The sequence below is a fragment of the Epinephelus moara genome, chromosome 6 (genome assembly GCF_006386435.1).
Source record: "Epinephelus moara isolate mb chromosome 6, YSFRI_EMoa_1.0, whole genome shotgun sequence".
Lineage (NCBI taxonomy): Eukaryota > Metazoa > Chordata > Actinopteri > Perciformes > Serranidae > Epinephelus > Epinephelus moara.
The window spans coordinates 41,126,071-41,139,858 of record NC_065511.1 but is presented as its reverse complement, the minus strand read 5'-3'; the positions used below and the strand labels follow the sequence as shown (position 1 = coordinate 41,139,858).

The 13,788-nt window shown below is 42.6% G+C and overlaps 1 protein-coding gene and 2 long non-coding RNA genes across 5 annotated transcripts in view; 1 reads left to right on the top strand and 2 right to left on the bottom strand.

Annotated features, from left to right (window-relative positions):
* The window catches only part of LOC126391540 (uncharacterized), a 253,793-nt gene that overhangs the window by 20,303 nt on the left and 219,702 nt on the right, over positions 1-13,788 (top strand). The window lies entirely within an intron of this gene.
* The window catches only part of LOC126391536 (uncharacterized), a 59,678-nt gene that overhangs the window by 6,785 nt on the left and 39,105 nt on the right, over positions 1-13,788 (bottom strand). The gene's annotated exons all lie outside the window — the stretch shown is intronic.
* The window catches only part of nagpa (N-acetylglucosamine-1-phosphodiester alpha-N-acetylglucosaminidase), a 402,702-nt gene that overhangs the window by 381,259 nt on the left and 7,655 nt on the right, over positions 1-13,788 (bottom strand). For 2 of the 3 annotated variants that reach the window (XR_007570085.1, XM_050046340.1), the window contains exons 4-10: positions 8,689-8,828; positions 5,644-5,752; positions 3,258-3,386; positions 2,884-3,089; positions 2,681-2,728; positions 2,212-2,340; positions 1,967-2,098 (exon numbers count right to left, since the gene is read on the bottom strand). Coding sequence is in view for 2 of the 3 variants with exons in the window: in XM_050046340.1 (XP_049902297.1) it covers positions 1,967-2,098; positions 2,212-2,340; positions 2,681-2,728; positions 2,884-3,089; positions 3,258-3,386; positions 5,644-5,752; positions 8,689-8,828 (893 nt within the window). In the remaining variant the exon portion in view is untranslated. The remainder of the gene's footprint in view (positions 1-1,966; positions 2,099-2,211; positions 2,341-2,680; positions 2,729-2,883; positions 3,090-3,257; positions 3,387-5,643; positions 5,753-8,688; positions 8,829-13,788) is intronic. The other variant, XM_050046341.1, reaches the window with a different exon arrangement.

Here is a 13,788-nt window from a genome sequence, read left to right as displayed (position 1 = left end):
ACTTAAAATGCTATTTTTGTGGAGGCTTTATTGTCTTCACAATTTGTTGTTTCTTATCTGAGGAGTAAAGTAAATAAAAGCTTTGTTTCCACTGAGGGAAATGGTTTTGTGTAGTCACATTTCTGGGGAGGTGCACGTCAGGCGATGGCATAGAGTACGGCGAAGGCTCTACGTTGGCGCAGAGCCTTCGCCGTGGGTACAGTGTCGATACGACGCAGAAGTATGAATTCTGCATAAGAGGGAATTAGTGACATCTAGCGGTGAGGATTGCAGATTGAAATCAGTGTTTCTCCTACACTGCTCATCACTGAGAGTCTTCTAACTACAGTGGCCAATGTGAAAACATGAATGCCCCTCTCTAGAGCCAGTGTTTGGTTTGTCCATTCTGGGCTACTGTAAATAAGGACCCACTTCCTATGTAGATATAAACAGTTCATTCTAAGGTAATGAGAACACACCAATTCTTATTTTCAGGTGATTATACACTAAGAAAACATATTCATTATATCAAAATAAGTAAACCTACACACTGGACTTTTATATATCGGCCCCTCAACAGACTTTGTACAGAGGAGGTTCTGTGAGAGGGTTACTGAAACCTTTGGTTGGGTTGGTTTTGTTATTTTGCACTGTTCTAATGGACTCCACTGTCTCAGTGTCTCTTTGTGAAATATTAAACAGAATGGGAGTTATAGAGTTCTGGAGCTGACGTGCACATGAGTAACATTTCCAGTCCTCCCAGTTGAGTCGATACAGTGGTGCTCTGTTGAGACAGAAAGCAACAAAGACTGAGCTGTTTTTACTTCTGCTCTGTGCAAACATTTGCTAAACCTCAACACACACACACACACACACACACTGAGGCTGATAAACACTGAGTTTCAAACATTCAGTGAGTATCTCTTTGTGTGATCTCCACCCGTCTCCTCACATGGATCAGACCCAGCGTACAATAATCTGATATTCCAACATGTAAACTACATATAGTGAGCAATCTGACTTCCTTCTGATCTTTGTTGCGTTACACATGTGCAGCGCAAATCAGGTATAAAAACGCCGCCAGTCATATATACTCACTGGCCTCTTTATTAAGTACACCTGTTCAACTGCTTGTTAACGCAAATAGTTAATCATCCAATCACATGGCAGCAACTCAATGCATTTAGACATGTAGACATGGTGAAGACGAGCTGCTGAAGTTCAAACGGAGCATCAGAATGATGAAGAAAGGTGATTGAAGTGACTTTGAACGTGGCATGGTTGTTGGTGCCAGACGGGCTGGTCTGAGTATTTACTGGGATTTTCAGCACAACCATCTCTAGGGTTTACAGAGGATGGTCCCAAAAAGAGAAAATATCCAGTGAGCCAAAATGCCTTGTTGATGCCAGAGGTCAGAGGAGAATGGCCAGACTGGTTCAAGATGATAGAAAGGCAACAGGAAGTCAAATAAGCACTGGTTCCAACCAAGGTGTGCAGAAGACCATCTCTGAAGCAACAACACCTTGTCCAACCTTGAAGCAGATGGGCTACAGCAGCAGAAGACCACACCAGGTGCCACTCCTGTCAGCTAACAACAGGAAACTGAGGCTACAATTCACACGGGTTTTCTCACCAAAACTGGACAATAGAAGATTGGAAAAACCACATTCAGATGGAAGCATGGATCCATCCTGCCTTGTATCAACGCTTCAGGCTGCTGCTGGTGGTGTAATGGTGTGGGGGAGATTTTCTTAGTACCAACTGAGCATGGTTTAAACACCACAGCCTACCTGAGTATTGTTGCTGACTGTGTCCATCCCTTTATGACCACAGTGTAACCATCTTCTGATGGCTACTTCCAGCAGGATAACGCACCATGTCACAAAGCTCACATCATCTCAAACATGACAATGAGTTCACTGTACTCCAATGCGCAGGCTCAGCTTCGACAGTATCAACCACCGTGTCTCCATGTTTGTGTGTGTACCTCTGTGTAAGGTGTAGTTGGTCTCTCCTCGCAGTGTGGCGTTACAGCTTCCTGTCTGCGGGTCACACGGACACTGGTTGTCACAGTGACACTCCTGAGCACAGGATGGGCCGAAGAAACCCAGCGGACACACTGACATAGAGGGACACAGGAAGTAAAGTGACTTGTTGTTATAACTCAAACAAAATCTTTACACTTCAGAAGACGTTCAGCGTGAATGGTCGTGTTATCGTACGTCATCTTACCTTGTTCACAGGTGTTGCCGTGGAAACCAGGAGGGCAGGTGCAGCGTCCGTGGACGGGGTCGCAGGAGCCGCCGTTGACACAGGCGCAGGTTTGATTGCAGCCGTCACCATAGAAACCCGGGAGGCACTCTGAATATAAGACGAGAAATCAGAGGTAAGTTATTAAGGTTAAGGTTATTATTATTATTTTTTTAATTATAGGACAGCTGGAGAGTGACAGGAAAGGGGGGAGAGAAAGAATGGAAATGACAGTCAACAAAACGCCATAGGTTGGCTCCAAACCCAGGCCACTGCTAAGGACTGACACAAACAACTTCAGCAGGTTTCAGCGATTCCAATGAAAGTAACTGATTTTGCAGAAATATTTGCCAACGTATGACCCTTCTGGTTGATGTTAAGGTCAGCTTTTGTGTGTGTGTGTGTGTGTGTGTGTGTGTGTGTGTGTGTGTGTGTGTGTGTGTGTGATTACCTTGGCTGCAGTTCTTTCCTCTCCATCCAGCATCGCAGACACAACCATCTGCAGCACAGACAACAAGACATGAAACAGTGCTGACAAACAACGAGTCATTAACCAGCAGGTGGAGGAAGTACTCGAACTTTTACTAAAGTAAAATAAAAACTAATCCTGGTTCTCCTCCACCTGCTGCAGCTGAGCGCCACCTCCTCACTTACTGGCAGTGCAGATGCCATGAGCACCGCAGGCCGGCAGCTGACACACCAGAGAGTCACAGGCGGCACCCTGCCAGCCCTCCTGACACCGACAACGTCCGTCCACACAGTCTCCGTGTCCGCTGCAGTTTGCTGGCTGGCAGCGTCGCTGGTGAACACACAAGATGGTGGAGATGGGCCGAGCACAACGCCACCTGCCGTCTGATTCGCTGAGAGGAGAGAAAGAGAGGTGAAGATCATGAGAAGACAGATCCAGAACAATGAAGCTAAAAACATCGATTAGGGCGATCACTGAACCCACATTTGTCAGTGTTGTGTTTTATGGTGGAGCATAAAAAGACCTTTTATCCTCATAGATGAAATGTTAATCTGCTCACCAGTGATCAGAGGGATAGCTGGCCAATTTGCCACCAGTCACATATGTGGAAGATCCGCCTCCATCCAGATTGATGGCATTGATGACCCCGTAGCTCTTCAGAGTGTCAGCCAACTCCCAAAGATTCATACTGTACAGAAACAAAAAACAGGAAATTAAATAAAACGTTCTGGTGGCATCCTGGCATGTTGAACTGCAGCTCTGTGGTGTGGTTAAGTCAAGCACAGAGTCCCTTGAAGGACTGTATGGGCTGTAGCTGCTGCAGCAGGAGTGAGAGCTCCACGCCAATGATCGCCACACATTTTAACAGGATTAGCGGTTAGCATGGGATGGCTAACATTACCCTTAATAACGTAACGGTTATTGATGGGTTTCACGACAGACTTGATCACTTTTGCTGTTGTTGTGAGTTTGTTGGGACCGTTTAACAGCTCGATGCCGGATGTTAAATGTTGCTGTGTCAGCTCATGCTAACCAGGCAAACGTTGAAGTAGCTGTCTTGTTTTTTGGGGGCCAGAAGTGACCATATTTGGGCGAGAAGGTGGAGTTGTGGTGCAGCGAGGGGTGGATCTGACGGAGAAGCCGAGGACACAGCTGACAGCCTGTCACTCAAAGCAGCCGTGCCTTAATTATGCAGAACTTTAAGCTTTAATAAAATGTAAACAGCCATACAGTTGTCATGAATGTTGACATTAGCTACAGAGGCTGTAAACATGTTTATTTCTGCTGTTAAGTTGGACATATTAACATGGAGGTCTGTGGGAACTGACTTGCTTTTCGAGCCAGCCTCAGGTGACCATTAGAGGAACTGCAGTTTTTGGCACCTCTGTGTTGAGCTTCATTTTTCAACTTCAGAGGCTGCTGCTTGGTCGGGGCAACATTACTAATGGTAATCACAGAATGAGCGGCGCCGCTGGCTAGCTCTCACCAGACCCGGTTAGTGTGCAGTGCAGTAAAGTGAAGAGGAGCAAACCATAGACTGATACGCCTAACTGGTCAAAAATATTCTCAACTGTTAACTTACTAACAGCTTACATCCAAAGTACTGGGTTATTCTGATTGATACCCAGGAACATCAAGTCCTAATTAGGGCTGGCTAACTAATATTTTCAGAGAGCTTTGATAAACCTGACTTCTATATATGATATGGATAACAGATGGATTCTTGACATCAGTCACTAAAGGTAATTAAATGCATGTTCTTTGGATATAAACCTATATTGTCACTGCATAGCATTTTCAAATTCTCACAAAACCATCTCTGCAGTCACACAACTATCTTGAGTTGAATTGTGAAAAGTGAATATTGTTCTCACATGGAACATATTCCAAAATTAAGTTTGAACTTCAGCATTAACTTATCTGAAACACAAAAGCAAAGGAAGACTGCTTTATTTCTGGGACTCTTATAATGTGCAGGAGGATCAATTCAGACTCAACACCATATTTTTTATCCTGTGGTAACCTCCTGTTTTAATCTTTCAAAGCACATAAAGATGCCCTTGAAAGATGAACTGGAAGCTCTTATCAAACACAGTACCATGTGGGAGGGCTGAACGGCGACTGCTGAGCGAACATCCCACATGGCCCGGCCAAAGTCAGAGTGCAGGCTGCTGACATGGGGTCACCCTGAGAGGTCATTGTTAGGTCCGAGCTGACTTTTATTGAGCAGGTGGAGGCCTGATATTGAGCGGAGATACACAAAGGGCAGCAGACATATAAAGACATGTCAGCTCGTTGTGCTTTTCAAGGCCACATCATTGACAGCAAGACATTAATCTCTAGGGTTGCTCTGAGGGTGGAGGGGGAGTCGGATCAATACATTCGATTGGTGGAGAGATCTTAGTGGGTTGTGGTGATGTGTCGGTTCATCTCACAAATGAACCCTGTCAGAGGTTAAAAAGCCTTTTACTGAACCTCCATTTATCACCTTTAACATTAGGTTGTTTTATTTTCCGCCAGCTATCTTTAGCTTTTCTCCTTCACCTCCACCAGCATCAGTTCATCATGCAGGAAATTAAACGAACTGTGGACACATTTCACTGATCCCACAGCCTGTTTTATTATTGCTGCAGTGATAAAGACAATCCAAAGTGCACAGAGCTTGTTTTTTGTCTGTCTGTTTGACTCAGGCATGCCAAATCAAACCCTGCATATTTAATTCCCGCTACAGGGCACTCTGTATTGACTCAAAGGCCTGTGAGTCACTTTAATGTTGATGGAATAAATTATCATGTTTTCTCTCGTCCACATCTGCATCTGCTCTCTCTTTTTCCTCCCCAGAGGGAGACTGACTCTTTCATCAACTCACTGGGTGGTAAATAAAGAATATTACTTCCATTTCTTTCATCTAGTTGAGTGGATGTTTGGAAGACAACATTTCTTACCCCCTCACTCCAGTCTGTCCATCGATCTGAAACAGGATGAGTCTGCCCTCGGCATCATGGCCCACCGCCGTCCTCGCCGACACCACGTCCACAAAAGTGCGGAATTGCCCTATGAAAGTACAAGAGAAATGTTTTTGTGTAAATGTTATCGACAAAAAAGATCCATACAAGACTTGTTAAATCAAAAATATATGGGTTTGAAAAGGATTTTGTATTCTGTGTTTCTTCGCATGGAAGGTTCCTGTTCCACTGTCAAGTGCACAATAATATCTCAAAAGAGCTGGAATTAACTTCAGCAAAGCTCTTCTTCAAACTTCACAACAGACACAGAAGGTTAGTCAAAGGTTGGCACTGTTGGAATATTAGCTGAACATACTGTGGACTGACAGATCACAGTTGAAACCTCTTTAATCAAACCACTGTGTAGACTGCAGAGGACCCAAAGAACAACACAACTCAATATTCAGAGCCCAGTTTCACCGCTGTGGTTCAATAATGATGGAGGGTCACTGGCGCTTTTCTGGAGTGGAAAACTAATTCAGCATCCAAGTTCAAACCATATTCTCCCCTGTCATGAAACAGCGTGTGCTAATCAACTGAATGGAAGTTTGAATCATCCATCCATCCATTTTCTTCCTCTTATCCAGGGCCGGGTCGCAGGGGCAGCAGACCAAGCAATGCACCCCAGACGTCCCTCTTCCCAGCAACACTTTCCAGCTCCTCCTGGGGGACGCCAAGACTTTCCCAGGCCAGATTACATATATAATCCCTCCAGTGTGTTCTGGGTCTGCCCTGGGGCCTCCTACCAGTGGGACGTGCCCGAGGTGCACCAAGACAGGGGCAGCGCCTGCATCACTGCAGAAATCGCACCAAACTGCCGATCCACCTCACGCTCCACTCTACCCTCACTCATGAACAAAACCCCGAGATACTTGAACTCCTTCGCTTGAGGCAGTAACTCTCCCCCAACCCAGAGGGTTCTTTTGATAATACATTTGTTCTGAATGGTCAGAATATTTTGTGTCTAAATTATACTCTTTTTCACTCTGATTAGATTATTGAAGGAAAGGAGAAAAATAATAGCTGATTCATAACTATTGAATGGTAACTGGTAAATCAAACTAGATTAGAAATCTATTCACTATCAAGTAATGGTACATGTTCACTTGCTTCCTGCAGTCTAACATCTTGTCCTTCCTTGTAGCATTCGTGGATCAAGCTGATGAGTTGAACTGACACGCGGCTGTCTGCGCCAGAAACGTCAAGGCTGTTTTTCAAGTAAGAAGACAAAAACAAACCACAAAGAACTGATGAAGTTTCTCCTCATTCTGCTCTGTTTAGGACAGAGGGCAGAAGGACCTGATACTTTTCAAGTCCGTCGTAAAACCAAGCGGCAACCTCCAGGGGTGAAAAATGAAGCCAACACAGAGGTGCCAAAAACTGCAGTTCCTCTAATGGCCACTTGGGGCTGGCTCCAGAAGTGAGTCACTCCCCACAGACTCCCATGTTAAAATGTCCAAATTTGCAGCAATATGCTAATTTCTGGCTCCCATTATGTGATCTCCACCAAAGAGTCGGCCATCGAGTTGTATTGTGGGTATTGTTGGCATCTGGTTTCGACAAGGAAAAAGAATGTGTAGAAAAAAAGACACACTGATTCTGATCCTAATTTTTTACTGCTGATCAATGTTACAGGAGTACAAAGCTAAATTCATGGAGTACAGGTTTTGAAATGAAGAGAAAATAATGTTGAGATAAACATCTTCATTTAGACCTGGATATAAGGTTGGTTGTTTGCTGACTGTCTGAAGTGGGCGATGTCTCTACAGAGTTTTATATGATGGCAATGAGTTCATAATCAGCATCATGTAAACAATGATAGGAAAACTCATCCTCATTCGCTTTACAGTGTGTGTAACAATAAAGGTGTGTGCAGCTAGGAAACTTGATGTGAACTTTGGTTTCACTCTTGTCATTGTTAATCAAACATGCCAGTGTTGTGTTTTGTTGGCAGTGGAGTCACAGCAGGTCACAGATGAGTTTCTGTGTTATCCAAACACGGCACGGCAGCGCTCTGAGGTATAGTTACACTTAATTACAGCTGAACTGAAGCAGATCCAGTCGCTGGGCGGAGGTCAGGTGAAATGATCCTGGAAAGAAGGACTTGTGTGTTGTTGTAACTCGGTCTGAAGTTCAGAGGAAATCTTGATTATCTCTGGAAAGGTGTTGATGTAGAAACCAGGTTTACTGACAGTCTGTGTCACTATAGCTTGTTTTACACTGCCTCTTCAAGGCGGGAATTTTGCACCATTATGCCGCCTCGCCATAAAGTTTAGAATCACAGAATAGGGGGACAGAGTGTTTCACCTTTAAGCCGGCATCACAGGCACTGACAGCGCCCAAAGGGTCTCTGTGTAACCGGGACAACCGTCAGGACGGAATCATGGATGAGACGGGTGTGACGTTTTGACATGCTATGTGCACAACCCACCGCAGGAGTTTTAAAAAGTAGCTGATGGCAGTTAGCAGCTAACTCAAAGAAGAAGAAAAGCAGCAGAAAATTTCCACTAATTCCATGACTTTTCCAGATTTTTCATGACCGTGGGAATTTTCTAAATAATTGTTATCGCCATGTTATGCCATTGTCATTGTTTATAAAGCGCTGCCAACACTGTTATGTAACATGTCATGCCTGTCATGCCTGTTTTGATTCTGTGATGGCGGCATGCCATGTAAAATCACACACTGTCCAGAGTGATGCTGCCGTTGTTTGGTTGTGTAAAAATGCAAAGGTGGCATAAAGAAGGGACTTCATAGCGGCCTTATAGCACAATCTCAGTGTAAAATGGGCTTATGGCAACTGAAACAAACCTGTGAAACTGAAGTTTAACTTGATCTTAACCCCAGTTTTCATTTTTCCAATTAATTCTTCCCTGTCTTGTTGAAGATGAGATGAATCCAGACGAAACGCCCAGCAGGCTGAATGAAGCTGTTTTATTGTTTGCCCTGTGAATGTAAATGTGAATATAAATGTACAGTACGTACCCGTCTCCTGTGACTTGTCACACTCAGCTATCAGACTCTGGTTGATGTAAACCTCGCCGCCCCTTAACAGCCACACCACACCGCTGACCAGCTGGACGAATGGGTTGGACTGGTCCAAAACATCGTCCTGTGATAGATAGCTACGTTAAAGAAGGGGAGAAAGAAGATAGGATGTCACTATTTCTGACTGTTTATCACCATTATATATTCCTATAACTATGAATGGTGCAATTTGGCTGGAAATGTTAATCCACCACTTCAGTTCAGACTGAAATATCTCGACTAGATATGGCAGACGGTGCAACTCTGATGTTATACTTAAAGCACAACCTGCATGCTGACTGTGTCATCCTGCTGTCAGAAGATTCAGAGATAAAATCATTTATAATTTTCATAGCTGTGCACTGTCCTGTACAAATACTTGCTATAAATGAAATTTGAAGTGTTTTACTCATCCTGCTCATCAAGCATCTAGGCCTGCATTGTTGTATAAATATGAGCTGTAAACTGAGCATGAGTGTTTGCACTAACAGACAGAAGAGAGATGAACTCTGCAGGTGACTCATCAGCAGCTCCATTAATGTTCTATGAGCTGTGAGAAATAACTGTGAGGAGAGAGGGGATAAAGAGTAAGATAAGGGATGAGTGTGATGTGACCATGAGGAGACGGTGTCCTTAGAGAAAAGAAAAACAAACACAGTGTCCACACAGCATGACTGATCAGCAATATCATCCTCTGGAGGACAAGTAGAATTACTGACACGCGGCTGTACGCCTTCTTGCACCAGTCAAGTTGCAGTTACAGTTTACATCCATGTCAGTGAAAACATGGACGCTTCACACACAGAAGTTCTATACAATCAGCACAGTTTCAAGATCAGAGTCACCAATTCAGCATCTGACCAAATGTCTCCCCTTCTGTTCCTGAGATATGCCGCTGAATAAAGGACAGAAAAGTGTTTTGAGCAGAACATGATGATGTCACAAAGAAGTTGACCTTTGACTTTCTGGTTATAAAATGTCATCACTTCATTGTTTCATCCTGTGAGACATTTGGGTGGAATTTTGTCATAATTAGTGCAAGAAATTCTTGAGTTATGGCCAGAAACATGTTTTGTGAGGTCACAGTGACCTTGACCCTTGACAAAAATCTAATCAGTTCACCACTGAGTCCAAATGAACGTTTGTGTCAAATTTGAAGAAATTTCCTTAACGTGGTCTTGAGATATCCCGCTCATAAGAATGGGATGGACGCAAGGTCACAATGACCTCGACTTTTGACCACCAAGATCTTATCAGTTTAGTTTTGAGTCCAAGTGGACGTTTGTGCCAAATCTGAGGAAAATCGCTCAGGTGTTCTTGAGATATCAAATTCATAGACAGGGAAAATACACATGAACTGCTATTTAACTAAACCCAGAAATGTCTGAAATATGCTCTGAATCTTAATCAGTTTATTCTTCAGTCCAAGTGGATGTTTGTGCCAAATTTGAAGAAATTCCCTAACAGGTGTTCTTGAGATTTCTTGCTCACGAGAATGAGACCGATGCAAAAATCTGACAACCAAAAACTAACCACTTCAACATTGAGCCCAAGAGGACGTTTGTGCCAAATTTGAAGACATTCTTTTAAAGGCATTCTTGAGATATCACCCTCATAATTTAATGCAAGTACTAGAATACTGAACTTACTTTAAATGTCTATCTCTTGTAATAAACTGTAATCCTTCAGTCAGTTCATACTGCAGCTTCCTGTCTCTTATTCTGACGGCTTTAACCCAGATCCAGTTGTTGATACTGATGTGTTGGTAGCTGGCGAGATGCCACAGGTGCACTTATACAGTTCTGACTGCTGTGACCTCTCTGGTTATTTTTACTTCTGTAACGTTACCTCAAGTAAGGGTGAGGAGTCCCCTTACCTTATATCACCTCACCTTAAATTACCAGCCAGATCAAGCAGCCAAAAGCATTTTTTTATCACTACAGTGTATAGTATATCTGCTGAAATGGTGAAACCAGCTGGTAAACTGGTTTTAATGGTATTTTGGGTACTTTAATATGTTTGATTGTGTCCTGGCCTGACATTTAGACCTCTGCATGAGAACTTCAGGTCATTCCAGCACGTTCAGTTTTTATCTCTGCATCACTCACCTTAACTGACACCAAACTTGAGGTGAACAGCTTTTAAACAGCAGGCAGAGCACAGGTGGAGCTAATAACATAAACGCTCACTTTGTTCCATTGTAGTGTCCCCGTAAGTCCTGTCAGGAAGTCAGTATAAAGAGTTTCAAGGTCCTAACATGGACACACTTAAATGGAGTACAGCTAGGAAGGAATCATGTTTTAACATTATGATATTGTAATGTCATTTTTCTACACTTGTGTTTTCTATCAACCTAATTAACAACTCACAACTTTTTAGCATCAATGTGACGACATACATTACACTGACAGTTATTAAAATTCACTGGATCAGAGAGCACAGACATCAGTAGTGAAAAGTAACCAAGTATTGTTCTTAAGCAGAATTTTTTAGGGAACCTTTTCTGAGTATTTACTTTTTATGCTACTTTATACTTCTTCTCAACTACAAGAAGCAAACCACCGGCCCAAATATGGAGCGTGGACTGGCAGCTGGAGAGGTGCCATGCTGCGGCACTGGATTGCACGTGTGCTGTGGTCATTTCATTCATCTCACAGACTGATTTAGCGTAGCATGTGCAACATATAGACTGATGTCACACTGTAGACTAATAAACAGACAGATTAAACAGAGAAGCAGCTGGAGAACTTGTGAGTGAGCGGGGCCAGCCTTAAGATGTAGATATCATTATTTAGAATTTCAGCTAGTCAAGATTATATAACTAATATGTCAACTTGGAATGTAAAACTGAATTATAGAAATCTGTTATTATGATTGAATAGAAGTCAATGACAAAAGTTGACTGGCTGTAATCTGGTTCCAGATATCTGATGAACATTTCCACTAGTATGAAATTAATTGTTGATATCAAGAGTCAACATTTTGATGAGTAATAGATATGTTTATTTAGAACTACTACAAGACAAAATCATATTATGTTGGCTTGGAATTCAAACCAAGTCAAAAGCGCTGATAGCTACAATTGCTACTGTCGCTACTGATTAAATGGCTTGCCATAAGTACATTAACAAAAACATATTGTTTCTACAAAGAGACACTGCTGATCCGAGCTGAGGGTTTAGATAAAGATAACAACTGGCAGAAATCTAAGGCCGTATTCACAAAGCGTCCTCCTACAAAGAGTCACTCCTAGTGACAAAATTCTAAGAAAATTCTTAGAATTTTCTCTTAAAGTTAAGACTAGGTCCTTGTAAAGATAAAAAAAAAAACTTATTCACAGAGCGTCTTAGACCTTAAAAGAGCTCCTAAGGTGAAAAACTGTCAGGAGCGGGAAGGAGGACTTTTAAGAGTCTTCTTTTTAATGAGAGGAGAAAATGGTGGAAACACAAAGAAGTCGGAGGAATATTCTCAAAACACTGGATGACAGTGAGTAAATGAAATGCTACAGATTAGATCATGTGAGGATATGCACACATTTCCCACCTAACACTATAACACCAGAAATAAAATGATCACAACAATAAGATATTTGGAGAACTGGAAAATGCAGCAGTGATCACAATAACCATGACATCACTGTCACAGTCAGCAGGTCATTTCATTTCCACTGGGTGTCCACACCTGGCAGGCTCACAAAAAGGGTGTGTCCATGACAACCAATCACATCTGTTAAAAGAATGTGTCACACCTAACAACGGCGTCAACCACACCTCCTCACTAAGACAAAAGTTTCTGTCTCTTCTTGCTCAGAGTTGCTCTGAGAACTTTCCTAAATCACTCCTAAGCTCGGGCTCCTTACTTAAAATGTTAAAATGAGAGTGTTCTTTGTAAATACGGCCCCTTATTGTAACAAACTTATTCCCACAAATGAATCCATATCTGATCTGCACTACATGTGAATGGGTCACTTTCACCAAGAGGTGTAAATACTGTTGCATCACACAGGGACAAAAGTTGCCATTTTGTGGATGCAATATTTTGTATTTTTAATGTGAGTTGGTTTTTTTTAAATAACTTGACTGACATGTTTCACACAGACGGACCAAAGCAGCACAAAGACTGGTTGTATCAGAACGTGTGCGTGTGTGTGTGTGTGTGTGTGTGTGTGTGCTATACTAATGTTTATTTTGTTCGAGCTTCACTTCCTCTGGGCGTTTGACCCTCCACACCCACAGATGGTTGCATCATGTAGGGAACTTTAGAGATTACTGACCTCAGGTATACTTCTTCATGGTTTAGGCTATAGATGAAATGTGTGAGCACGTGTGTTTATCTGTGTGGTGGGTAAGTGTTGACTTTACAGTGGCATTGTAAATATACAGTTGTATCATTGGGAAGGATTCAAGGACACAGAATTATTTCTCAGCATCAGCATATTTTAAAACCTTGGGTGAAGCAGTATTTAAAATAACTCATAATTTCATTTGTTGTGTTTCATCAGTCAAACTGAAACCAGGTAAATGTCTCTGGATAACAGTGAGTCATGCTGCAATGAACCCATCATCTGTGGATTGTTTTTCAGTGGTTTATTAAACGGAACCAGATGTTATAAGTTACTGGTCCATGAAACAGGAAGTCACTAAACTGCCTGAGAGGAGGAACAGCAGCTCAGTTTAACGTGACGAGAGACGATATCTCAGAAAGGTGACGTCAGGTGCAGAGAGGCAGAGAGACGGGGCTGAAAGTAGTCTGAGTCAGACACGCTCCAGCACTGATGATAACTCTCATGAGGAATGGTGGCCCGTGCCTTATCAAAATAAAAGCTGTTACTGTGCTGACTGTTGTAATCTTGCAGCTTCTACAGTTAGTAAAAAACCTGCTGTATTTCGTGGAATTTCTTTGTGCCTAATAGGTGTGTATTAGGTTGTGAATAAAGCCTTTTTTTAACAAAGTGTCCATAGTCACCATGAAAACCACTGAGTATCACTGATCTAATTAATTAAGGTTGCATATAAATGACGTGGAACTACCCAAGAAGTATTTCATTGCTGGAAAGAT